The sequence below is a fragment of the Procambarus clarkii genome, chromosome 36 (assembly GCF_040958095.1).
Source record: "Procambarus clarkii isolate CNS0578487 chromosome 36, FALCON_Pclarkii_2.0, whole genome shotgun sequence".
Classification (NCBI taxonomy): Eukaryota; Metazoa; Arthropoda; class Malacostraca; order Decapoda; family Cambaridae; genus Procambarus; species Procambarus clarkii.
The window spans coordinates 8,935,090-8,961,939 of NC_091185.1; the positions used below are offsets into that span (position 1 = coordinate 8,935,090).

Consider the following 26,850-nt stretch of genomic DNA (forward strand, 5'->3'; position numbering starts at 1 on the left):
TAGCTTCCTCAGGCGAGGTGAAGGTTACCTTCATGATGGGGAGGTGGCTTTTTTACAGTGACTGCAGTCAAGGTTATACTGGTAGCGACGTCGGTGGCAGCTTTCTCGGAGATGAGGGAGCTCACTCTCCTTACAAAAACAGTCCTGGCTGCGAGGTAGTGTCGTGGTGGGGTGAGGAACATGTGCGCCTCCTCAAGAGCAGTAAGGTTGATGGGGTCAAATAGACGTGTAACGTACGTTTATGTTACGTTGTTGAGTTGATTAGATACAAGTGTTTAGTGAGTTTCATATTTATTTAGTAGTCACTGGATACAGCAGTGTCGTAGACGTTGAGACGAAGCCTGGAGCAGAGCAGAGAGCTAAGTGAGGCCGGAGTCGTGGAGCTCTATGTGGGAGAGCATGGCGGCTCAATTGGAAATTGTGAGTGTCTGAACTCGGGGAGCGAGAGCGTGGCGGCTCGATGCAGTCGTAGTCTGCTGTCTGCTCTGTGTCGAAGCTGTAGCGTCCTGGGTCGATTAGAACTGTACACGCCGAGTGCTACATTGTTGACTGGAAATTGAACTGTCTTCTATTCGAAGATGAAGATGAAGCCACCCAAGAGGTGGCACGGGCATGAATAGCCTGTAAGTGGTGGCCCTTTTGAGCCATTACCAGTATCAAGAGCTGATACTGGAGATCTGTGGAGGTGCGACTGCACCCTGCGTGACGGGAGATGTCTCCCGTGGTCTTCTATTCGATTGATTGATTGATGAAGATTAAGCCACCCAAGAGGTGGCACGGGCATGAATAGCCCGTAAGTGGTGGCCCTTTCGAGCCATTACCAGTATCAAAAGATGATACTGGAGATCTGTGGAGGCGCAACTGCACCCTGCGTGACGGGAGATACCTCCCGGACCAAGTGTGGCGTCTTCTATTCATCAAATCCTTGCTTATATGATGATTACACCTCAGCTTCCTCCAACAAGGTGAGAAGAGTATTACCTGTAATTGGGGAAAGGATTGTAGCTTCTGTAATTAGTTATGCTATTAAGATAATGAGATAATGGAGCGAGTATAAGGATTACTCGCTACAGACGTTGTACGGCCTCGGCACTGCTGAACAGCAGTTGAGGGGGTCCTTCGTCATCGACGACGACGTCCAGTGGTGCAACATTGATTCATGTTCTGAAGAAATCTGAGATTTCTGACCGGGTAAGGGTCCGGTCCCCTCTAAATCGTACCTTGATTCGGTAGATCATGGTGGCTCTTGTCGTTGCTGCTCAATGTTTACCCACCCGGTAGTGCTAGGTGCAAGAGAGCTTGATTTAGGGTGTTGCACTTTCCTTAAGAGGTCTCCCGTCTCTTACCAGTATAATGATAATAATAATAATAATAATAATAATTTTTATTTAGGCAAAGGTACATACATAAAGAGATTTTACAAAGTTTGTTGGCTTTATAGATAAGAGCTAGTACATACAATGCCTAAAGCCACTATTACGCAAAGCGTTTCGGGCAGGATAAAACACTACTGACTAAAGCTTAAAACTAATGGGTAAAAAGAAAAAAATGCGTTGAGTACAAATAAAAATAGAGGTAAAAGAGGGGGGAACATTGTTGAAAAAACAGCACAAATACAATTACAAATTATTACAGAAAATTACATTAAAACAGCGTTGAATTGTAAAACAAAAAACAAAAACAAAAAACATACATGGGTTGACAATAGAGAGGTAAGGTAGGTTACAGGGAATTTATTAGGTATAGCTTCGTTTTTAACTTAAACTGGTTGAGAGAGGTACTGTCTTTAACATGGTTGGGAAGGTCATTCCACATCCTGGGCCCCTTGATTTGTAGAGCATTTCTGGTTTGATTAAGTCGTACTCTAGGAATATCAAAACTGTATTTATTTCTGGTGTGGTGCTCATGGGTTCTGTTACAACCTTCTATGAAGCTTTTGAGATCAGGATTGGCATTACAATTTAGCGTTTTGTATATGTATAGTACACATGAGAGAATGTGCAGTGACTTAATGTCTAACATATTCAGGGATTTGAATAGGGGTACCGAGTGATGTCTGGGGCCAGAATTGGATATTGTCCTAATAGCAGCTTTGTGTTGAGTAAATAGAGGACGTAAGTGATTTTGGGTAGTAGAGCCCCAAGCACAAATACCATAGTTGAGATATGGATAGATAAGGGAGTAATAGAGAGTCACCAGGGCAGGGCGTGGTACATAATATCTGATCTTAGAAAGAATGCCCACAGTTTTTGAAACTTTTTTTGATATGTTTAGGATGTGTCCCTGGAAATTCAGCTTGTGGTCAATGAGAATGCCAAGGAATTTGCCATCTAATTTGTTACAAATTTGGGTATTGTTTATTTTGAGATTTATTTGATCACCGGATGTTTGAATGAATGCACCGGATCAGGGTCGCTGAGTCCGCGGGCGAGCCTTATATAAACACTGGCTCGTTGCGCGCGCAGCTTAGGTGGTTAGACACAACTCTTAAACATACATTTTCTTCCCACAGAAAACCCACCGCTTTTGGGGTAAAGCAGTGTTCATATCTCCTCAAGGGCACTAGACTTGGTTTTAAGGGAAAGGATTATCTCATTAACATCAGTGGAATTTGCAGGCGTTAGGTATTAATAATAATAATACAATTTCTCCCACACTACCCATCAACATTGGTGTTCCCCAGGGCAGCATACTTGGCCCTCTCCTCTTTCTCATCTACATTAATGACCTTCCAAATGCCTCCCAACACCTCAAACCAATTCTATTTGCTGATGACACAACCTTCATTTTCTCCAGTCCTGATCCCCTTGCTCTAAATGCCACAGTAAATACTGAGCTTAATAAAGTCCATCTGTGGCTAACTGCCAACAAACTCACCCTTAACATTGACAAAACTTTCTATTTTCTGACCAGGGGGAGAAAGATACTGGCAGTATGGGGCGTTAAAGTTTATTGAGGATTAAATTCTGCAGAACATGTAAATATATAAAGTTCAAATATAAAGTAAGTAATTATATAAAGTCTATATTAAACACGGTTTATATTATAGACTTATAACAAAGTTGATATTATATTAAACTTAATATTGAACATGTAAATATATAAAGTAAATATATAACGTTTATATCAAAATATATAAAGTAAATATATAAAGTAAGAATTAACAGTAACAATTCCAAGTCCGAGGACTAGATTTAACTTAAGGTACACCCGTAGTAAGTATGAGACCTTAGCCTATAGTGACATGGAAACTAATTCTGCAGAAACCTAAAGGTTAACTGGTACTAGAATTAAGGCCGAGTGCAAATGTGTAGTAATTATATAACACTAGGATATAACAGGCAGGACACAAAGAATAACTAATAAGTGAGAGACCACATAACACGTAATGTACCCGGCCAAGAGGCCGTAAAAGACGTAATGGATAAGGAGAAGGGGGTGTGACTACAAGTAGGGCTTACTAGCACCTAGACTGGGCAAAGTATTAGCTGCGGACAGTGGGACACTTGGGGACCGGCGCTGCACCCCCCCTTCCCACATGCAGTGGGGAGACAATCGGGACAACTGTGCAAAGCATGACGGGGGTACAAAAGCAGCCGCTTGCAAAGGGGGGGAGGGTGGGGTTTTGCGAGGGCAGCGGCGAGGGCGGGCGGAGTGAGGCAGAGCCCCATTGTGCGCCCGTATTTATACGGCCCCAAACTGCCCGCGCAACGCCGCGGGACGCGCTGCGCAATTGTTTCTTTCTCCCCCGCCAGAAAAATCCCCGCTTGTGAAGCAGTGACCATATTCTGTTTGGCAATAAATCCTCTAATCAAATAAATCTCAAAATAAACAATACCCAAATTTGTAACAAATTAGATGGCAAATTCCTTGGCATTCTCATTGACCACAAGCTGAATTTCCAGGGACACATTCTAAACATATCAAAAAAAGTTTCAAAAACTGTGGGCATTCTTTCTAAGATCAGATATTATGTACCACGCCCTGCCCTGGTGACTCTCTATTACTCCCTTATCTATCCATATCTCAACTATGGTATTTGTGCTTGGGGCTCTACTACCCAAAATCACTTACGTCCTCTAATTACTCAACACAAAGCTGCTATTAGGACAATATCCAATTCTGGCCCCAGACATCACTCGGTACCCCTACTCAAATCTCTGAATATGTTAGACATTAAGTCACTGCACATTCTCTCATGTGTATTATACATATATAAAACGCTAAACTATAATGCCAATCCTGATCTCAAAAGCTTCATAGAAGGTTGTAACAGAACCCATGAGCACCACACCAGAAATAAATACAGTTTTGATATTCCTAGAGTACGACTTAATCAAACCAGAAATGCTCTACAAATCAAGGGGCCCAGAATGTGGAATGACCTTCCCAACCATGTTAAAGACTGTACCTCTCTCAACCAGTTTAAGTTAAAAACGAAGCTATACCTAATAAATTCCATGTAACCCACCTTACCCCCCCTGTTGTCAACCCATGTATATTTTTTGTTTTTTTGTTTTTCAAATCAACGCTGTTTGAATGTAATTTTCTGTAATAATTTGTAATTGTATTTGTGCTGCTTTTTCAACAATGTTCCCCCCTCTTTTACCTCTATTTTTTATATGTACTCATCACATCTTTTCTTTTTACCCATTAGTTTTAAGCTTTAGTCATTAATGTTTTTCCTGCCCGAAACGCTTTGCGTAAATGGTCACTGCTTGCAACACAAGCGGGGATGTTTCTGGCGGGGGAGAAAGAAACAATTGCGCAGCGCGTCCCGCGGCGTTGCGCGGGCAGTTTGGGGCCGCATAAATACGGGCGCACAACGGGGCTCCGCCTCACTCCGCCTGCCCTCGCCGCTGCCCTCAATCTCTTTATGTATGTACCTTACCTAAATAAAGATTATTATTATTACCTAAATAAAGATTATTATTATTATTATTATAGGTACAGAGACTGTGGACAGTTACCCGTAAGATAGTCCTGAACATCAGTAATGGAAGATGGAATATAATAATAATAATAATAATTTATTTATGAACAGTACATACATAGTTGCAGCGTTACAGTACAAACATTCTGTTAGATTTAAAGATAGAGGTAGTACATACAATACCTAAAGCCACTATATATTACGCATAGCGTTTCGGGCAAAGAGAGGTTGGGAAAAAACACTTAGACTAAAACTTAATAGTAATTGAGCTTAAAGTATAAATTGTGTTGAATGAAAAAATAATAATAAAAGATAAAAAAAAGGGGGAACATGGTAGAAAATAGCCAATATACAATCATTTGCAAGGGATGACCCAATGGAAAAGAAGAACTTATTGAACACCTTCACCTTCTTCACTGCCCTAGATTTCATAGCGCTCACGTCAGACTACAGAGTGCCATTCGTAGGCTGAATATTTCTCACCTCACTGTTCCCGTTCTCCTTGACGGGGCAGGTGCGAGAGACGAAGACGTCCGTCATGACATTCTTCACCATACCTTCCGCTTTATCCGACATGTCCGTGGCCTGAAGAGACTGTAAAATATGTGGCCTGAGGAAATGTAGGGTCTGTGGCCTGAAGTGACAATAGGGACCACATCCCTCCGCTATTTCTCGGTATCGGGCAGCCGGGGCGCATCCGATCCCACGATCGTCGTCGCCCCTAAATCAACAACAACAACAACTAACAATCCTGTGAGATGGGAATATTAGATGAACTTAGAGCGAGTTTTTGATCTACACTGTGTAATCTTTCATATAGAATAAAGCAGCAGCATATTTCTGTGTATACCTAAGTTTGTTAATAAAAACAATAATATATTGGGCTACTATAATTGCAAATGCGCTACGTTTAGAGGGTCAGGTGGCTACATTGAGCGCTTCGTACCTGGCAGCTGTGACGGGCGAGGTGCCGGGCGTCAGTGTGTTTACACGTGTGTGAGGAGGAGGACGGCGGCGGTGACCAGTGACCTTCACCACCACCACCACCATGGCTGACCCCGTCCCTGACTACCACCACTACCGCAACCCCCTCGCCTACAGATACGCCTCCACTGAAATGTCATTCAACTTCAGTGAAACTAAAAAATTTACCACTTGGCGTAAGCTGTGGACGTATCTTGCCAAGGGCGAGAAGGTATGTTGTAAGCCTAGTCACGGGTGATGGTGACCAAACGTAGGCCTAGTCACTAGGGTGATGGTGACCAAACGTAGGCCTAGTCACTAGGGTGATGGTGACCAAACGTAGGCCTAGTCACTAGGGTGATGGTGACCAAACGTAGGCCTAGTCACTGGGGTGATGGTGACCAAACATAAGCCTAGTCACTGGGGTGATGGTGACCAAACATAGGCCTAGTCACTGGGGTGATGGTGACCAAACATAAGCCTAGTCACTGGGGTGATGGTGACCAAACGTAGGCCTAGTCACGGGTGATGGTGACCAAACGTAGGCCTAGTCACCGGGGTGATGGTGACCAAACATAAACCTAGTCACCGGGGTGATGGTGACCAAACATAAACCTTGTCACTGGGGTGATGGTGACCAAACGTAGGCCTAGTCACCGGGGTGATGGTGACCAAACATAAACCTAGTCACTGGGGTGATGGTGACCAAACATAAGCCTAGTCACTGGGGTGATGGTGACCAAACGTAGGCCTAGTCACTGGGGTGATGGTGACCAAACATAGGCCTAGTCACTGGGGTGATGGTGACCAAACGTAGGCCTAGTCACTGGGGTGATGGTGACCAAACGTAGGCCTAGTCACTGGGGTGATGGTGACCAAACATAAACCTAGTCACTGGGGTGATGGTGACCAAACATAAGCCTAGTCACTGGGGTGATGGTGACCAAACGTAGGCCTAGTCACTGGGGTGATGGTGACCAAACGTAGGCCTAGTCACTGGGGTGATGGTGACCAAACATAGGCCTAGTCACTGGGGTGATGGTGACCAAACGTAGGCCTAGTCACTGGGGTGATAGTGACCAAACATAAGCCTAGTCACTGGGGTGATGGTGACCAAACATAGGCCTAGTCACTGGGGTGATGGTGACCAAACATAAGCCTAGTCACTGGGGTGATGCTGACCAAACATAGGCCTAGTCACTGGGGTGATGCTGACCAAACATAAGCCTAGTCACTGGGGTGATGCTGACCAAACGTAGGCCTAGTCACTGGAGTGATGGTGACTAAACGTAGGCCTAGTCACTGGGGTGATGGTGACTAAACCTAGGCCTAGTCACTGGGGTGATGCTGACCAAACATAGGCCTAGTCACTGGGGTGATGGTGACCAAACATAAGCCTAGTCACTGGGGTGATGCTGACCAAACGTAGGCCTAGTCACTGGAGTGATGCTGACTAAACGTAGGCCTAGTCACTGGGGTGATGGTGACTAAATGTAGGCCTAGTCACTGGGGTGATGGTGACTAAACGTAGGCCTAGTCACTGGGGTGATGCTGACCAAACATAGGCCTAGTCACTGTGGTGATGCTGACCAAACGTAGGCCTAGTCACTGGGGTGATGGTGACTAAACGTAGGCCTAGTCACTGGGGTGATGCTGACCAAACATAGGCCTAGTCACTGGGGTGATGCTGACCAAATGTAGGCCTAGTCACTGGGGTGATGGTGACTAAACGTAGGCCTAGTCACTGGGGTGATGCTGACCAAATGTAGGCCTAGTCACTGGGGTGATGCTGACCAAACATAAGCCTAGTATCCAGGACACTGGATTTATGAAGGCCTACACCGCTGGGGTGCAGGCCATGATTAGGCCTAGACCTCAGGGTGTAAGGCATACATAGTTCTAGACCTGTACCTCTCTTAACCAGTTTAGGAGTAGAACTAAGTGCTACCTAATAAACTCCATGTAACCTACCTTACCCCCTAATTGTCATCTCATGTCCTGCTATTCTAAACAATGCTGTTTGTTGACCAACTTGTATAATTGCTGATTTATGAAATGTTCTGCCATTCCCCTCCCCCCCCCCCAACACAAGTTATACTTAAAGCTCAATTACAGATAAGTTTGTCTAAGTGTCTTCCCCCCCCCCCCTACACCTTGCCCGAAACGCTGTGCGAATTAGTGGCTTTAGGTATTATATGTACTGGCTCCATCAATAAATCCCACATTATGCTTGTAACTCATCTTCTATGTATGTGCTTTTACCTGAATAAACATTTGATTTGAGTTCTAGAACCTTAGGAGAGAGGGTTAGTTATGCATAGGACTAGACCCAGGGTGTGTTGGTTATGCATAGTTCTAGACACTATGCATGGCATATGCATAATCAAATCAATCAACAAAAAACACGAATATGAAAAGAAATTTAGGTTTGGCCTAGTTACAAAGGAAGTAGTTAAGAGGTACTCATCAGTGCTTACCAGTATCATAAGAAAAGCTAAACTTTCATATTATGAGACTAGATTCAAAGAAGCAAAAGGCAACATGAAAAGCACATGGAAAACCATCTCTAATATCCTAGGAACTAAACAACACTCCCACACTCCCACACTCAAAATTCAATTCAAATTCAATTCAAAGGGATTCAAAAGGTGACACCCCTAGGGTCAACACTTGCAGCAGAGGAGCTCCAACATTTTTTTTTTTTTTTTTTTTTTTGAGATATACAGGAGTTGTTACATTCTTGTACAGCCACTAGTACGCGTAGCGTTTCGGGCAGGTCCCTGGAATACGATCCCCGCCGCGAAGAATCGTTTTTTCATCCAAGTACACATTTTACTGTTGCGTTAAACAGAGGCTACAGTTAAGGATTTGCGCCCAGTAAATCCTCCCCGGCCAGGATACAAACCCATGACATAGCGCTCGCGGAACGCCAGGCGAGTGTCTTACCACTACACCACGGAGACTGTTTAACATATTTCAACAATCCTAAGTATTGTAGTACAGGTTGATGGTAGTGAGTGGTGTCCCAGAGAACATAAAGGTATAGTGCTCTTGAAAAATAGGTGAGATAACAGGAAAGTGCTAAGGGAAGTGAAAAATCGGATGAGAAAAAGTTGCCCTAGTGTTTACAGTGCAGAGAAGAACATTCAAGATGGCCACTGGCAAGGGGAAAAACAAAACAGAGCTTGATTTTGAGGGATTCAATGAAAAGCATTGATATTAGTAGTCTACATAACAAGTTGGTAAATTTAGATACTATAGTGAACTCTCATGTAGAAATAATTAGTAAATTGAAAGAAAGTAATGACCATTTGAATAGCAAAGTTTTATGTCTTGAGGGTTTAGTGAAAGACTTGCGCAAGGATAAGAATCAATTGGAAACAAATTGCAAAGCCATGGAAGAAGAAAATAAACTCTTAAAAATAGCTTTGGAAGAAGTTAAAGTAAATTTAAACATAAATGACTACAATAGGTTAGGCAAGGAAATTCAACAGGAGAAACAGCTTTTGTCAGCACAGATGGAGGAAGTTACACAGGGAATAGAACAGTGCAAGAAAGATATGCAACTCACTTATGCACAAGTGGCCAAGGAGAAGGAAAAAATAGAAGAAGCAGTAAAGGAAGTCAAACACTGCAGCAACCAAGATAAAACAAACATTAGGCTAGAAGTGAGGAAAGAATTGGCATCTAACCCGAAGTTGGTGCAAAACACAGTTGATCGGAGTAAGTCCCTGATCATTTTTGGCTGCAAAGAAAAGGCGATAACATCTAGGTCAGAAAGAGCTGTAGAAGAAGCTAAAGTAGTAGATAAAATTGTTGGCCTCGTGGAAGGTCTTACAAACAGAGAGAATGTGTGCGACTACAGGAGAATAGGCAGGTACGTAAAAGGGAAAGATCGACCTTTGAGGATCACCCTAAACGGTGCCAAACAGATGGAAGAAGTACTAAGGAATGCTAGAAAATTGCAAAGGGATGAGGATGGGAAAGGGTGGTCGTTAAGACTAGATCTTTCAAAAGAAGATAGAGAGAAGCTGAAACTGAACTTCGCCGAGGCAAAACATTTAAATGAGAGCAGGAATGAAGAAGAAATAAATTCTTTTTTCTACAAAGTGATAGGGGTAGGCAGACCAGTAAAGTGGTACATAAAGGCAAACCAACAAAATCAATAGAGAGGGGGGGAGTGAAGAATAAGGAGAGGGGGAACAAGTTCCTGAAGATTGCATACACCAACATAGATGGAGTGAGATCGAAGATACTGGAGTTAAGTGATGTAATACAGCTGCAGACACCAGACATTGTTGCACTCACGGAGACAAAACTTGAAGATGTAATTTTAAATGAGGTCATATTCCCAAGGGGCTACTCAATTTGGAGACGGGACAGAAAAATTAGGAAAGGCGGTGGCGTTGCTGTGCTGGTAAAAGAACACCTAAAGGTGAAGGAAATAATGACTGCCAATCCACAAGAAGTTGACATAATAGCACTAGAGATCTGCTATGAGGATGATAAACTAATGATGATAAATGCATATAGTCCACCGCCAAGCAGCACATGGTCAAAGGAGGAGCTAGATAGTAAACGTGAAGGTCTTATAACAATAATGAGAGAGATTATAGCGAGAGCGGATAACGATAGATCACGACTGTTGATAGTCGGTGACTTCAACTTGAAATCCATAGACTGGGAAGCATATGAAGCTAAAACAGAAGATTTTTGGACCTGTAAATTTGTAGACCTCATCCTGGAAACATTCTTGTATCAACATGTTAAACAAGCTACGAGGATGAGGGAAGGGGACGTTCCCTCCATGCTAGATTTGATATTTACCAGGAAGGAGGAAGAGATATTTGACATTCAGTACCTTCCTCCCTTGGGTAAAAGTGACCATGTCTTTTTGGGAATAAAGTATGCAATGCGTTATAAGCTGGAAGAAAATAAGGAGGTTGAAGCAGTTGAAAAACCAGACTTCAGGAGAGGACATTATGGTGACCTTAGAAATTTTTTTTAGTGAGTATAATTGGACAGACTTGATGCTAGGCAAGGAAGTGAATGAGATGTATGGCAAGTTTTGTGAAATATATGATAAAGGCACAAAAAAATTTATACCAAAACAGAGATGCAGAACTAGGAAACAGGATTGGTTCAATAGAAATTGCGAGAGGGCTAGAGACCGAAAGACACAAAAATGGAATCAATACAGGAAGAGGCCAAACCCCCAAACATACCAGCGATACAAAGATGCGAGAAACAACTACACGGCAGTGAGGAGAGAGGCAGAAAGAAATTTTGAAAAAGGGATTGCGGACAAATGTAAAACAGAACCAGGTCTATTCTATAAATTCATAAACAACAAATTGCAGGTAAAGGATAATATTCAGAGGTTGAAAATGGGAAATAGATTCACGGAAGATGAAAAGGAAATGTGTGAAACACTAAACGAAAAGTTCCAAAGTGTGTTTGTACAAAATGAAATCTTTAGGGAACCAGATACAATAAGAATTCCAGAGAACAACATAGAACACATAAAGGTGTCTAGAGACGAAGTGGAAAAAATGCTCAAGGAGCTCGGTAAGAACAAAGCAGCTGGCCCAGATGGCGTTTCACCATGGGTTCTGAGAGAATGTGCATCTGAGCTCAGCATTCCACTTCACCTGATCTTTCAGGCATCCCTGTGTACAGGAATCGTAGCAGACGGGTGGAAACAGGCTAACATAGTTCCAATCTACAAAAGTGGCAGCAGGGAAGACCCCCTCAATTATAGACCTGTATCATTGACAAGTGTAATAGTGAAAGTATTGGAAAAACTAATCAAAACTAAATGGGTAGAACACCTAGAGAGAAATGATATAATATCAGACAGACAGTATGGTTTTCGATCTGGAAGATCCTGTGTATCGAATTTACTCAGTTTCTATGATCGAGCCACAGAGATATTACAGGAAAGAGATGGTTGGGTTGACTGCATCTATCTGGACCTAAAAAAGGCTTTCGACAGAGTTCCACATAAGAGGTTGTTCTGGAAACTGGAAAATATTGGAGGGGTGACAGGTAAGCTTCTATCATGGATGAAAAATTTTCTGACTGATAGAAAAATGAGGGCAGTAATCAGAGGCAATGTATCAGAATGGAGAAATGTCACAAGTGGAGTACCACAGGGTTCAGTTCTTGCACCAGTGATGTTTATTGTGTACATAAATGATCTACCAGTTGGTATACAGAATTATATGAACATATTTGCTGATGATGCTAAGATAATAGGAAGGATAAGAAATTTAGATGACTGTCATGCCCTTCAAGAAGACCTGGACAAAATAAGTATATGGAGCACCACTTGGCAAATGGAATTTAATGTTAATAAATGTCATGTTATGGAATGTGGAATAGGAGAACATAGACCCCACACAACCTATATATTATGTGAGAAATCTTTAAAGAATTCTGATAAAGAAAGAGATCTAGGAGTGGTTCTAGATAGAAAACTATCACCTGAGGACCACATAAAGAATATTGTGCAAGGAGCCTATGCTATGCTTTCTAACTTCAGAATTGCATTTAAATACATGGATGGCGATATACTAAAGAAATTGTTCATGACTTTTGTTAGGCCAAAGCTAGAATATGCAGCTGTTGTGTGGTGCCCATATCTTAAGAAGCACATCAAAAAACTGGAAAAGGTGCAAAGACATGCTACTAAGTGGCTCCCAGAACTGAAGGGCAAGAGCTACGAGGAGAGGTTAGAAGCATTAAATATGCCAAAACTAGAAGACAGAAGAAAAAGGTGATATGATCACTACATACAAAATAGTAACAGGAATTGATAAAATCGACAGGGAAGACTTCCTGAGACCTGGAATTTCAAGAACAAGAGGTCATAGATTTAAACTAGCTAAACACAGATGCCGAAGAAATATAAGAAAATTCACCTTCGCAAATAGAGTGGTAGACGGTTGGAACAAGTTAAGTGAGAAGGTGGTGGAGGCCAAGACCGTCAGTAGTTTCAAAGCGTTATATGACAAAGAGTGCTGGGAAGACGGGACACCACGAGCGTAGCTCTCATCCTGTAACTACACTTAGGTAATTACATTTAGGTAATTACACTCCCACACTCCCACACTCCCACTCCCACAACCAGATAACACACTCTAAGGATGGCCTTACACTGTCATCTGATTTAGAAATGGCGAATGAATTTAATAGCTTCTTTTCATCGGTTGGTGCTAACCTTGCCAGTAAAATCCCACAGACTCAGACACATATCAACACATATCTCTCAGGCAGCTATCCAAACACTCTTCTCCTTTCACCAGTCAGCTCGACAGATGTTGTGTCCATCATACACTCACTAAAAACCAAAGCTGGGAACATCAGTGAAATACCATCCATTATATACAAGAGCGCCTCCCACGCCCTTGCCCCACCTATAGCTCTGCTGTTCAACAAATCCCTTGAGTGTTATACCTTCCCTGATATCCTTAAAAAAGCAAGAGTAACACCAGTTCATAAAGGAGGTAATCCGGCAGACATAAACAATTATAGACCCATATCAAACCTACCCATACTAACAAAAATATTTGAAAAAATTATCTACAAACAGCTTTACTCCTACCTCGTAAAATTTGACCTTCTTAGCACCTGTCAGTTTGGTTTCCGCTCCCAAAAGAGTACCAACGATGCAATTATTAGTCTCCTTGATATAATTTACTCAGCCCTTGACAAAAATGAGTTTCCGATTGGACTCTTCATTGACCTGAGAAAGGCCTTTGATACTGTTAATCGCAATTACCTCTTACGTAAACTCCATCATTATGGAATTCGAGGCCATACACTGAACTATATCCAATCCTATCTTAGTGATAGGCACCAATGTGTAGCCATCAATAATATAACCTCTCCCACTCTACCAATAACCGTTGGAGTGCCACAGGGCAGCATTTTGGGACCTCTCTTATTTCTTATTTACATCAATGATCTGCCTAAAGTCTCTAACATTCTGAAACCTATTTTCTTTGCTGATGATACTACCCTCATCTACTTTAACCCCAACCCACATACACTAAATAATGTTGTTAATAATGAACTAAAAAAAGTCCACTTATGGATGTCAACCAACAAACTAACACTTAACAAAGAAATGACCTACTACATCTTATTTGGAAGCAAATCTACAAATGCAATTCAGCTTCAGATAGGCAATGTAAACATTAGCAACAAAAATGATGGAAAGTTTCTTGGCCTATTCCTAGACAAGAGACTCAACTTCAGTACCCACATACAACACATAACTAAAAGTCTCTAAAACAGTTGGTATACTCTCCAAAATCAGATATTATGTACCTAACTCTACTCTCATCTCTCTATATTATGCACTAATCTATCCCTATCTTAATTATGGTATCTGTGCATGGGGTTCAACCACTGCAAACCACCTCAAGTCCATCATTACCCAGCAAAAATCTGCTATCAGAATAATAACATTCTGCTTTCAGACAACACTCAGCCCCCTTGTTTAACTCCCTAAACATGCTAAACATAATCTCACTCCACAAATTCTCTTGTGTCAACTACATTTACAAAACCCTGTTCTTAAATGCAAATCCTGCTCTGAAACTCTCCCTGGACAGATGTAATAGGACCCATTATCACCACACCAGAAATAAATATCTCTTTGATATCCCCAGAGTCAAACTTAATTTGTGTAAACACTCTATGCAAATAAAGGGACCCAGTCTATGGAACTCGCTCCCCATTGAATTGAAAAGCTGTCCAACTTTTGCATCATTCAAAAAGAATACTAAAAAGTACCTAATTTCATCTTCATAGTTTTTTACCTTTTGCTTTAAAACTGCACTGTATCTATTGCTACCCAATCTCCCAATCTTTATGTACCCAATCTGAACATCTTTATCATTGCGATCATTGCTGTCTTCTTATATGTACTGTCAATCTGCTGTATGGTGTCTATTAATCTTGTTTAAATTACCAATCAAGCTGTCAATGTAATCAATCAGAGCTTTAATATACCAATGTGCTTTAATATACTTACTTATCTCTCTCATCTCATTTTTTTTTCTTGCAATGTATTTGTTATCATTTTATTAATTCTGATAGAATTTACCTACTTAAAATTATCTGTTAGATTAAGGACCTGCCCGAAACGCTGCACGTACTAGTGGCTTTACAAGAGTGCAATTACTGTACTATGCTATGTATTCTCACAAACCCAATGTACCTTCTTGTATATAAATAAATAAAATAAAATAAAATAAAAATAGACCCTGGGGGTGTTGGTCATGTATAGTTCTAGACCCTAGGGGTGTTGGTCATGTATAGTTCTAGACCCTGGGGGTGTTGGTCATGTATAGTTCTAGACCCTGGGGGTGTTGGTCATATATAGTTCTAGACCCTGAGGGTGTTGGTCATGTATAGTTCTAGACCCTGGGGGTGTTGGTCATGTATAGTTCTAGACCCTGGGGGTGTTGGTCATGTATAGTTCTAGACCCTGAGGGTGTTGGTCATGTATAGTTCTAGACCCTGGGGGTGTTGGTCATGTATAGTTCTAGACCCTGAGGGTGTTGGTCATGCATAGTTATAGACCCTGGGGGTGTTGGTCATGTATAGTTCTAGACCCTGAGGGTGTTGGTCATGTATAGTTTTAGACCCTGGGGGTGTTGGTCATGTATAGTTCTAGACCCTGGGGGTGTTGGTCATGTATAGTTCTAGACCCTGAGGGTGTTGGTCATGTATAGTTCTAGACCCTGGGGGTGTTGGTCATGTATAGTTCTAGACCCTGGGGGTGTTGGTCATGTATAGTTCTAGACCCTGGGGGTGTTGGTCATGTATAGTTCTAGACCCTGGGGGTGTTGGTCATGCATAGTTCTAGACCCTGAGGGTGTTGGTCATGTATAGTTCTAGACCCTGGGGGTGTTGGTCATGTATAGTTCTAGACCCTGGGGGTGTTGGTCATGTATAGTTCTAGACCCTGGGGGTGTTGGTCATGCATAGTTCTAGACCCTGAGGGTGTTGGTCATGCATAGTTATAGACCCTGGGTAGGGGGGGGTTGTTGGCCATGTATAGTTCTAGATCCTAGGTGGGGGGGGTGTTGGTCATGTATAGTTCTAGACCCTGGGGGTGTTGGTCATGCATAGTTCTAGACCCTGGGGGTGTTGGTCATGTATTGTTCTAGACCCTGGGGGTGTTGGTCACGCATAGTTATAGACCCTGGGTAAGGGGGGGGGTGTTGGTCATGTATAGTTCTAGATCCTAGGTGGGGGGGGTGTTGGTCATGTATAGTTCTAGACCCTGGGGGTGTTGGTCATGTATAGTTCTAAACCCCAGGTGGGGGGGGGGGGGTGTTGGTCATGTATAGTTCTAGACCCCAGGTGGGGGGGGGGTGTTGGTCATGTATAGTTCTAGACCCCAGGTTGGGGGGGGTGTTGGTCATGTATAGTTCTAGACCCCAGGTGGGGGGGTGTTGGTCATGTATAGTTCTAGACCCCAGGTGGGGGGGGGGGTGTTGGTCTTGCATAGTTCTAGACATGTATAGAGTTCTATAGTATTTAGAACATGTATAGAGAACATAGTTCTAGACATGTTTTCCCCCTCCCGGGGCGGGGGGAAGGGGGAGCTGCGCAGACAGCGGCGCGGCGACGTGTGACATCATGCTCGTTTGTTCGTTTATTTTAGGGGCGTTCTATCCAGGTTTTTGGCTTTTGGTAGCATTTTTCTCACCAGAATAGGGGTTTGTTTTGGGATGCTTACCTTTCTGGGTGCCTGACCTGGTTGATGGTAGACATAGAATGCTTCCAACCACACGGGAGTGTCTATAGGCCATTGCTCCCCGTGCCTCTCTGAGGGGGCCAGGTTCTGGCTCGTGGTCCCCGGTAGGCCAACAGAACTCCATACACATGACTGATGCCAAAGTCTGACAATAGCATATCAGCCTAGTAAGCTCCGGAGAGCCTCTGGGTCTCACCCAGAAAATGGCGTTTCATTACATTCTATGCTGGTTTTTTGGGTTGTTCCCTGCAGCCTGCTTTGGAGTTGGTACAGTAGTTCCGTTCTTCCTTTGGGGGTTCGGGCCCTTCCTGGGCAGGCTTCTTCTCCTCATCTCCATTGGGTCATTTTGGAATGGGTGGCTTCGATTGGGGTTGAAGTAACCGAATCTCTCTGGTGGGTTTTCCGTCTTCTCCCTGTCCCGATATGAGACTTACTAGACTTTCGGGTTTGCTCTCAACCTTTCCCGATTGATGTAGTTCATTCCTTGCCCTACCTTCTGGATACCACCTTGTAACAGGTCTGTCTCGTGCTCGAGAAAGATGTTTGGGTGAATTCCCTTGATCTCTGGAATGCATATTGACGTGTCCCTATTTATTCGGGGTTCAGGGATTAGGTAGGTTTTGTAGTGGGGCATCAAGCTTACCACTTTTGTGTTCTCCAATTTGGTCTAAATCTAGCCTCATGCATGTTTACATCCTTAGCTTGGGTCATGGTGGTCTGTGTTCATTTGCTTGGTGTTTTGTTCTACCTTACTTCTTCCAGCTGGTCCATGCTAGCCAGGGATCTGATTTTTTTCCAAGCTCAAGGAGTTCTGGTTCCGGATGATCTGACAGAAGTTCCATTCAGTCCCAGGTTTGAACTTGGCTGGGCCTTGTTTGGGACTCTGTCTGCTTCATTTTCCCTGCCTCCAGTGACCTTGTCTCAGCTGCAGCACTACCCTCTGTTGCTGTGGAGTTGGCCCTGAGTGACTCGGTGGTTGCTCGAGCAGTCGTGCTGGCGCCTCAACTTTGCCGTCCTTGTGTATCCTCTGGACAGGGTTTAGCTTCAGAGGCTGTTCTTGATTTTCTGGGGCAGCCACTTTTGATGCTGCAGCGATCATTAGGTGCAGAAAGGGCCTTTCGTGGGTTACTGCATCATCAGTTTCCTCTTTGGGCTTTTTAGGGTTTAAAATGTGCTGCTATGCTCCCTCAGCTGTGTTCGCGAATATTTCCTGGTCAGATATTCGGACGCAGGGGTTTTGGTGGCTTGGTATCTTGTTAATTTGCCTAGCCCCCAGTGTTCTTGTGTGGATTTGGGTTGGGATTCTAGACCGAGAGTTTCGTCCTGGTCATAGTAAATATATTAGTAAATATTAGCTGTTTACTTCTCCGTGGGTAGTTAGCTTCTCGGGGAGTCACAAAGGGCTTCCCGCTTCCAACCCCACCCCCAGAAAACCAGTGTAGTGAAATGCCAGTTTATGGATGAACCCTGGTGGCTCCCTGACTCTCCCTCCCTCCCAGGCTGCTGGGGCTGTTTGCATCATCGTAGAACTGAAGAACTGAAGGTGGTGCAGCTGGCTTACCGCGGACTGCCTCCCTCCTTTCCCAAAACGAAGGGAGAGGTGGGGCATTCGTTAGTAGTATGGCACACTATCAGAAATAGTAGCTTCAAGGAACCACTGGAGCTCACCCAGAAATAAGCATTTCATTTCATTCAACACTGTTTTTTTTTAGTGTATCAATGTAGGAAAGTTTTGATCTTAAGGATGACTGGCATATTTTGATATTCTAATTACTGTAACTTGAAATTATATAGTTTATAACATTAAAAGGACCTACTTGTACTTCATTCCAGGAATTGGGCCTTCCTATTACAGATGAACAAATTAAAGATATGGAAGCTAACTGGTATAATATTGATTATGAATTTGCTGCAAAAGAGGAGGAAAAGATAAGACATGATACCATGGCTCATGTTCGGACCTTCTCAGCAGCTTGCCCAAAAGCTGCTCCAATCATTCATCTGGGAGCTACATCTTGCTACGTGGGCGACAATACAGTATGTATTTGCACCAGTATTGTTTTGTGGATGAAAGTGAGCTTTTAACACCTGCCCAGTATTTGAAAGTTCTTTTTTTTTTCAAAGATTGAATTAATAAATTTTGGCAACTTAAACAGAGAAATGGCAAGTATTATTGTTGAATACTGTATGGGAAAAAATATATTGAGGGTTTAACGGCTAGACATGTTGGCCTCTCCTCCCTCTCTCCTTCCCACTCTCTCCCTTATTATTATTTCCTTCTCCTTTTTGCCTCTCTTCTCTCCTCTTCCCTCCTTCTTTCTCCTTTTCTCTTCTCCCCCTTTCTGGCCACTCCTACTCTCCCAGCCCTCGGCTATTGGTTGAACCATTTGTGTTTGTTTTTCTCTTGGGTCGGTGAGGGCGTAAGGTTTACTGCTGTGTTGAATTACAAGAGACCCGTCACGACTACCTTCTTGGTAGGCCAGAGTTAGTTATCCTGTTTTGTGAAAAAACTCCGCCTCTGGAGTTTTAAATGTTTTTTCAATGGACAAGTGCCTAGGTCTAGTTCTCATTGGCCTAGGTGCCAGGGCATCTAGGCCTGGTTTCAGCTGATTGGGTGTAAGTCTAGAAAGAAGGGCAGATTTTCTAGGACAAGATGAGCCTTAGTGGATTGAGCCGAACCTCACCTTGAATTCATGGATGGAGAGCTGAAGATCTTTAGTGTGAATTGGACTAGTGGTGGAGGGGGGTGGTGGTATTAGCCCACCAGGAGGCCACAACATTGTCTGTGCAGAAGCAGTGATAAAGGTGTTTGAGTTCTTTGTACAATTTGTAATCAATTACCGTGCCCCTAAAGAATAAGATGTTGCTAGCATAGGGTTACCTTACTTTGAGTTAATTAATTTGCATTATAAAATAAAGTTACTGTTAATTGTTTATAATCTCCTGTGTCTTTTTCTTTTATTGTTATAATTGTCTTCCTTTTATGTTGTAGTTAAATACAGGTCTCCTGTCTCCCTTATCTATTTTCATTACTTTACACTTATTTGGATTGAATTCCAGCAGCCACCCGACTTGGTGCCTTCTTTTGATAATTACTTTCTTCTAGTAACCATTTAGAGCTAACTATACACTGTAATGAAAATTGCTTCACCACTGAGTGATTCATGAGCTTAGGGGCTTCACTGTCCCTTTTTCTATGATATGTTTACTTTGCTGTCATCTGTTTTGTCTCTTCCTCCTTTCTGGTTGTCTTTTCTTGGTTAAGGTGAGCTGTGATTCATTGCTTCTTGTACCTCTTTAGATGGGGCCAAGTTTTGACCTTGATCTATTATTCATTGCTTCTTGTACGTCTTTAGATGGGACCAAGTTTTGACCTTTGATCCTTGGTGGGCTTACACATGTCTCACAGGGGCCTGGCATGGATTGAATTAGGTGGAACTTGCCTGGCTGCAAGCACCAAGGAGCCACCAAGACCATACCAGATAGAGGCATTTTTCATTCAACACAGTTTTTCCACTTTTAGAAATCAGAATTTCTGAGGGAAATCCGGTGGGCATATTTATTCCGCCGTTTATAGGGATATGCTATTCCCAGTGTATTATATTCCCGCCTCCTACAGAAAACTGAGGCCAGATGGGCAGGCCACATTGTCAGAATGCTTGACAGCCGATTGCCTGAATAGCTGTTGTATGGAGAATTACACCAGGACACACATTCAGTTGGGGGTTCAAAAAAAAAAGTAATTCAAGGACTACCTCAAGGTGACTTGGACATCAACACCAACACTTGGGAGTCACTTGCTCGGGGCCGTCCAACTTGGTAAAGCATAGTCACCACAAAGGCCCGTGAAGCATGTTGTTGTTAAAGATTCGCTACCTGGAACAAAAAGTTCCAAGTAGCACAGGCTATGGTGAGCCCGTAGTGGATGATAAAAGCAGAAAATAGACTGACTGCAGAAGGCCAGAAAAAATACGCCACATGCAAAGCTAGAGCATCCTCCACCTTTACAGTAGCACCCACCAACATATGTCCTGTGTGTGCGGGAGAGCCTTCCAGACTCATCTTCTCATCTGGTCTCGTCCTCCATCATCTGACACATAGCCACCAACCTTCGACCTGATATACAGTATTAAAGTTATGGTCATCTTTGACTCCGAAGGACGAACATCATGGGGATTTGCTATAGGGAGGTCTGGATTTGAGAGACTGCAATGTATTGCACTTTGGAAATACACTACAGTGACAGGTTGTCTGCTTAATGACAGGTTGGATAACAACCTTTCAAACAAGAGATGCTATACCAATGATGATACTTTTCAAGATGCTTGTACTCTAAGGTGGAATACTGTTACACAATAACAGCCCTTTCAATGCTAGAGAAATTGCTTATCTGGAGAGCATGCAGATATCCTTTACTGCTAGAATCCACTCAATAAAATGTCTAAATTATTGGGACCAATTAAAATGCTTAAATCTGTATTCTCTATAGTGCAGGCAGGAGTGATTCGTAATAATTTACACATGGAATATATTAGAGGGGGCTGCTCCCAAATCTGTACTCAGAAATAACATCACACGAGACCAGAAGGGATGGCTGGATATGCAGAGAACCCCCGTTGAAGACCAGAGGTGCAATTGGTACTCGGAGAGAGAACCAACATTTGATGCCATAAACTGTTTAACACGCTTCCATTATACACAAAAGGCATAACTGACCAACCCCTCAGTGTTCAAGAGAACTCGATAAACACCTCCAAAGGATACCCGATCAACCACGCTGCGAGCAGCCGTGTCCAACAGCCTGGTAGACCAGACCATCACCCAGGAGACTTGGTCAGAAACCTGGCTGTTGGGATGTTGATCCCTGAAATAACGCAAGGTAACTGCAAGGTTGGCATCGTAAAGTTAAGTTGAATAGTCACAAAGATATCACAATGGCCTGATATATCGATGAAAATCATTTTGAGGCAATGGAGTGACTCGAACCCGCATTATGGTGAATTCCAGACACCCGCCCCAACCAACTCTGCCATGATTAAGTCAATAGAGTTCTGGATTGGCCGGCTTTTGTACCATCATGGCTGAGATGGTTAAGGCAGGTTTCACAAACACAGGTTCGAGCCACTTCATGGCCTCAAAATGATTTTCAAGTTGAATAATTTTTGTGTGATCCATGCTGTTGTGTATTTCTGATCACAATTGCTGTTAATTACAGGATTTGATTGTTCTTCGAGATGGATTTGACATATTACTGCCCAAAGTTGCAAGATGCATCCACCGATTAGCCAAGTTTTCCTTAGAGCAAAAAGATCGACCAACACTTGGTTTCACTCATCTTCAGTAAGTCTGGTCATACTTTTCACATACTAAATACGGCATTTCCTGATGTTACTCCTGCATTGTCTTACTGTTCATGTTCTCAGTACTTTATATAGTCTGTTTCTATACATATAAAAAACACTTGGGAAATTTAAGCAGATTATAATGTAATTGGAAAATGTATAAGAAAATGCTATGAGGTAAAAATAGCCTAATACAGTGGAACCTCGATTAACGAGTGGCTCTATTAACGAGTTTTTCCAGTAACGAGCAAGCCACTCGCAGCAAATTTGTCTCTATTGACGAGCTCGCCTCTATTAACGAGCAAAACCACATGGTGCTTCCTAGCATCTCGCGGGTTCTCGCAAATTCTCGGACGTTGTTGTTGTATCGCACACGACAAGCATCCCTCTGGATTTATTTGAGCTTTTCTTTGAGTTTTTAGTGGTTTTGCGACTACAATTTGTAACACACGATGTCTCCAAAGAAGCTGCTTGCTAAAGATAGTGTTGTCAAGAGGAAGAAAGACACAATTACTGTGGATTTGAAGAAGGAAATTATAGCAAAGCATGAGTGTGGTGTCTGTGTGACTGATCTCACAAGGGAGTATGGCAGGTCCTCATCAACAATTTACACCATTAGTAAGGGAATGAGGAGGTAAGGGAGGATGCTGCCTCTTCCACTGAGATCAGGGAAGTGTTTGAAAAGGTGAACGCATTCTTGGAAAAGCTGCCCTGATAAAGCAGTGACAACCCGGTGTGTGAAAATGTTTAATTAATTTATCACTTTGTGATAACACTTTGTGAAAGTGTTATCACTTTCGCAGGTACAGGCATACCTCAGTTTAAGAGTTTAATTGGTTCCTGGAGACGCCTCGTATTCCGAAAACTCGCATTCCGAAGCTAATTTCCCCATAAGAAATAAAGGGAAATGAACTAATCCGTTCTTGACTACCCCAAAAACCCCACATCAAACTAAATTTTTATACCTAATTCATCTAAATAAACCTACAAAACTATGTTCAAGTTATTACTTACCTTGCTGTTGATTGCTGTAGGCATATGGAAGATGGGTAGGAGGTGGGAGGAAGAGAGGAGTTACTGTTTGGAAGGGGAGTCCCCTTCCATTATCACATCAGGCAGTGAGGACTTCACTGGTATGCACACTCTGGCACATTTTGCCTGCATACCACTAGGACTTGCTTGTTTTACTAAGAATTTATCTAATGACACTTGTTTTTCCCTACATTTTAACACTTGTCTGTAGTAAGACATCACATTATCATTTAAAAGGTCAATGCAACGGCCTGCTACAGCTTTATCTGGGTGAGTTTTTTCAACAAAACTTTGCAGTTCTTCCCATACTTCACACATTTTCTTAATCAAGAAGGGACATCCTCTACTGCCTCTACTCACAGCTATTTTCTTAGGTTGAACCTTACCAATGGCTTTCTTGAGACCCATTGCAAGATATATAATGACAACTTTTATGCTCAAATGGCCAAAAAACCGATAAAAAACTGTAAATCCTTGTGAAGAATTCAGGTGGGATAGTCACTGGACACGAGACACTGGTAAACTGAGGCGCAATCGCCATGCCACCACGCGCCAGTCGGCCTGTACACGTATCAACAAACTCGCGTCCCGAGGTAACCCTCGCCTTCCGAGACATATTTTTGGAGTAAATCCTGCTCGTCTTCCGAAAAACTCGCATACAGGGACACTCGCATTCCGAGGTACCACTGTTTATGTCGCTTGAACGTGACACACGTTTTTCTCTTGAATGCACCCAAACACTGCGTTCAAGCGTCATTTGAGCAAATATTTCTATAAAATCCAATTCTTATCCGATCGACTTGGGGATTGTATACATGTTTGCCATGAAATTTCCGTTTTCTCTAATAACCACATTGCTTCTTTGGGAGAACGGCATTGTATTGTATCTTCGTGGTAAGACTATTATATTGTTGACACAACGAGTGTAATCGACGTAGTTTTTTATTTGGTGCTGGTCTAACGCATCTTTGTGTGACATTTGAAATGAAATTTGGGTGAAATTCCCAAGAAGAGAGAGTCCGCCTGACTTAGAGGTGGATTCTCCTTCCACACCATAACCCCTCTCCTCCTTCCCACCTCCCCATCGTCTCCCTCCAGCCAGCAACTACTCTTCATAAGGTAAAGTAAACATTAAAACACTACAACAAAACATTTATATTTACATGTGCAGTATTATATTTACATAAAAAAATGTCATACAAATATGGATGTTTTTGGGAGTGGAACGGATTAAATTTATTTCCTTTATTTTAAATGGGGAAATTTGTTTCTTAAGGGGGCATATCAAGGTGAAATTAAAAATTGTTCAATTTGCTTATAAATTTATTTATGAAATGGTTATAGAAAGGGCTGCAACTGGTCCAAGTTTCACCATCACACCCTAAACAGAAAAGGAGAAAAAAAATACACAACGTATTATGCAACGAATTTTCAACATTTTCAAATAATTTTAGGGACCACATTTGTCAACTAAAATCATTTCTATAACACTCAGATATTAAAATTAGCACATAATAAAGGATTGTAGTGATCAGTTTTATCAATAAAGTGTTTAGTGCAATAATATAATTTTTCAAAGTTACCCTTCCAAAAATATGCAATATATGATGTTTATAAATTTTTATAAAATCAACAAATGGACTTTGGACTAAAATGTCTACTAGATTTTGTAGAAGCACAAACTCTACATATAAGGTGTAATTTGCATGTAAATTGATTAATAAATGAAAGCTATGAAGTACTTTGAAGTTGTAAATTACTTACCTGAGTAAAATAAGATCAAAGTTCGGCCACCTGTTGCTGAGCTTGACTTCGACAGATTTTGTTCATAATTGGCACCCTTGCAGATAGGCATCCATTGAGCAAGGTGTGCAAGTTCCATGCACATCCCCTGATAACAAACGAAAAAAAAAAAAATAAAAAAATAAAAAATTATACATATATATATCCTGCACATACATATTACAATTATTACAAAATACCAAATTATAACACTAAAAGATACTAACCTATTGAAATTGGTCCGAATTGTGGGTCCTCAAGGTGGCACTGCAACACCAGCCACAGCAGTAGATGGCACTGCAACACCAGTAGATGGCACTGCCACACCAGTAGATGTAGATGGCACAGCCACATCAGTAGATGTAGATGGCACTGCCACACCAGTAGATGTAGATGGCACTGTCGTGGCTGGTCCATACACATCGAGGGGCTGAGGAGTGTGTGTGAGGAGGGTCGAGGCGTGTGGCGGCGGCGTCAGGCCTCTCACAGCTGAGGCGGGGAGGCCGCCTACATCCTCACTTGATATAACTCTCCCTTCTGCTACAGCGGCTCTTTTCCCTGCCAAAGACGGCGACCGCGTGCCAAATTGGCTTCCTTTGTCTTCCGAGTCCTCCGTTTATAGGTCATTGTGCACTAGACGCTACTAAAGCGAGATTTCAGGAGCCAAAATGGAGCGCGCATCAACACCTCCACTCTCAACAGGACACACCATGTGACTGTAGCTGGGTACCTCACTCACCTTCACTAGGAGACGGTTGCCAATTAGTGTATATTTGTTGTCATATATACATAGTTATTTCCGACGTTATTACGAAAAAATTGACGTTTAGAACGTACGACGCAATACTCCTGGCGCGCCACAGCCGCGGGGCACCGGATTCTGCACAATTACGCATGGAAATGTACCATAAATACTTTAATTTATATCATAACATTATCGTGTTTGCGCCAAAGTGTTGCCAGAACGTTGTAGTATTTTTATAAATTTTTCCAAAATATTCGATTTTTCCGAATTTTTGCGTTTGATATGCCCCCTTAAGACGAGTTTTTTCCAGGTAACGAGCTCGGTGCCAGAACAGATTAAACTCGTTAATAGAGGTTCCACTGTATTAATAAATTTACTGAAGTTTGCAGGCAGTTGAGTATTGTACTTAGGAACACATGGAAGCAGTCCATCCTCATGTGATTGTCCATGTTGTATCAAATGTCCTAATTATAAGCCTTTCCTACTTAACACACCAATGCCCTTTTGTGTGTTACTGTCATCTTGTGATCTAATTTTGCTGAACTGTTTTTTAATTCAATGGGTATTCCACACAAATTGTATGATTTACTATGAGATAGCTTGTTCAGAGTGAGACATGGTCTAGCTGCGAAGTTGTCAATCATTAGCAAGTTGAAACTGATTGATGAAAAATATACTGCATGTATTACACTCAGGCATTCATAATGTAACAATGTGCTTGATAAAGTTACTTTTAAATGAAGCATTTCTGGATAGCTATACTGTGACTAATCAGGTTGTATTGGAGAGCACTCAACCCTCATGCTGCTAGCTATACTGTGACTAATCAGGTTGTATTGGAGAGCACTCAACCCTCATGCTGCTAGCTATACTGTGACTAATCAGGTTGTATTGGAGAGCACTCAACCCTCATGCTGCTAGCTATACTGTGACTAATCAGGTTGTATTGGAGAGCACTCAACCCTCATGCTGCTAGCTATACTGTGACTAATCAGGTTGTATTGGAGAGCACTCAACCCTCATGCTGCTGGTATGAGCCAACCTTATGGTTCTTTTTAATCCCCCCACAGCATATCTTTTTATGAGTTAGGTCTCCTCATTTGCTCCCCCTTGACCTTGGCACCCCCTCCCCGCTCAGCTCGTTGTCGCCGTGTGGGGGCTTCGTGGGCGGCTGCCGGAGTGTGATGCTCCTTCGGACAGTCCTCTGTCCTTTTCTAGCCTTGTGCTCCTGCTGCCGTCCTCTCCAATTCTGCTGGGCACCTTTTCCTTTTCCTTC

General features: G+C 42.5%; 1 protein-coding gene across 1 annotated transcript in view; it reads left to right on the forward strand.

The window, feature by feature from the left end:
- Positions 1 to 5,866: 5,866 nt before the first annotated feature.
- Adsl (adenylosuccinate lyase) overlaps positions 5,867 to 26,850 on the forward strand; it is a 134,340-nt gene continuing 113,356 nt past the window's right edge. Inside the window, exons 1-3 of the mRNA XM_045739091.2 lie at positions 5,867 to 6,128; positions 18,507 to 18,710; positions 21,889 to 22,013. Coding sequence (XP_045595047.2) covers positions 5,982 to 6,128; positions 18,507 to 18,710; positions 21,889 to 22,013 — 476 coding nt within the window. The 5' untranslated portion in view covers positions 5,867 to 5,981. The remainder of the gene's footprint in view (positions 6,129 to 18,506; positions 18,711 to 21,888; positions 22,014 to 26,850) is intronic.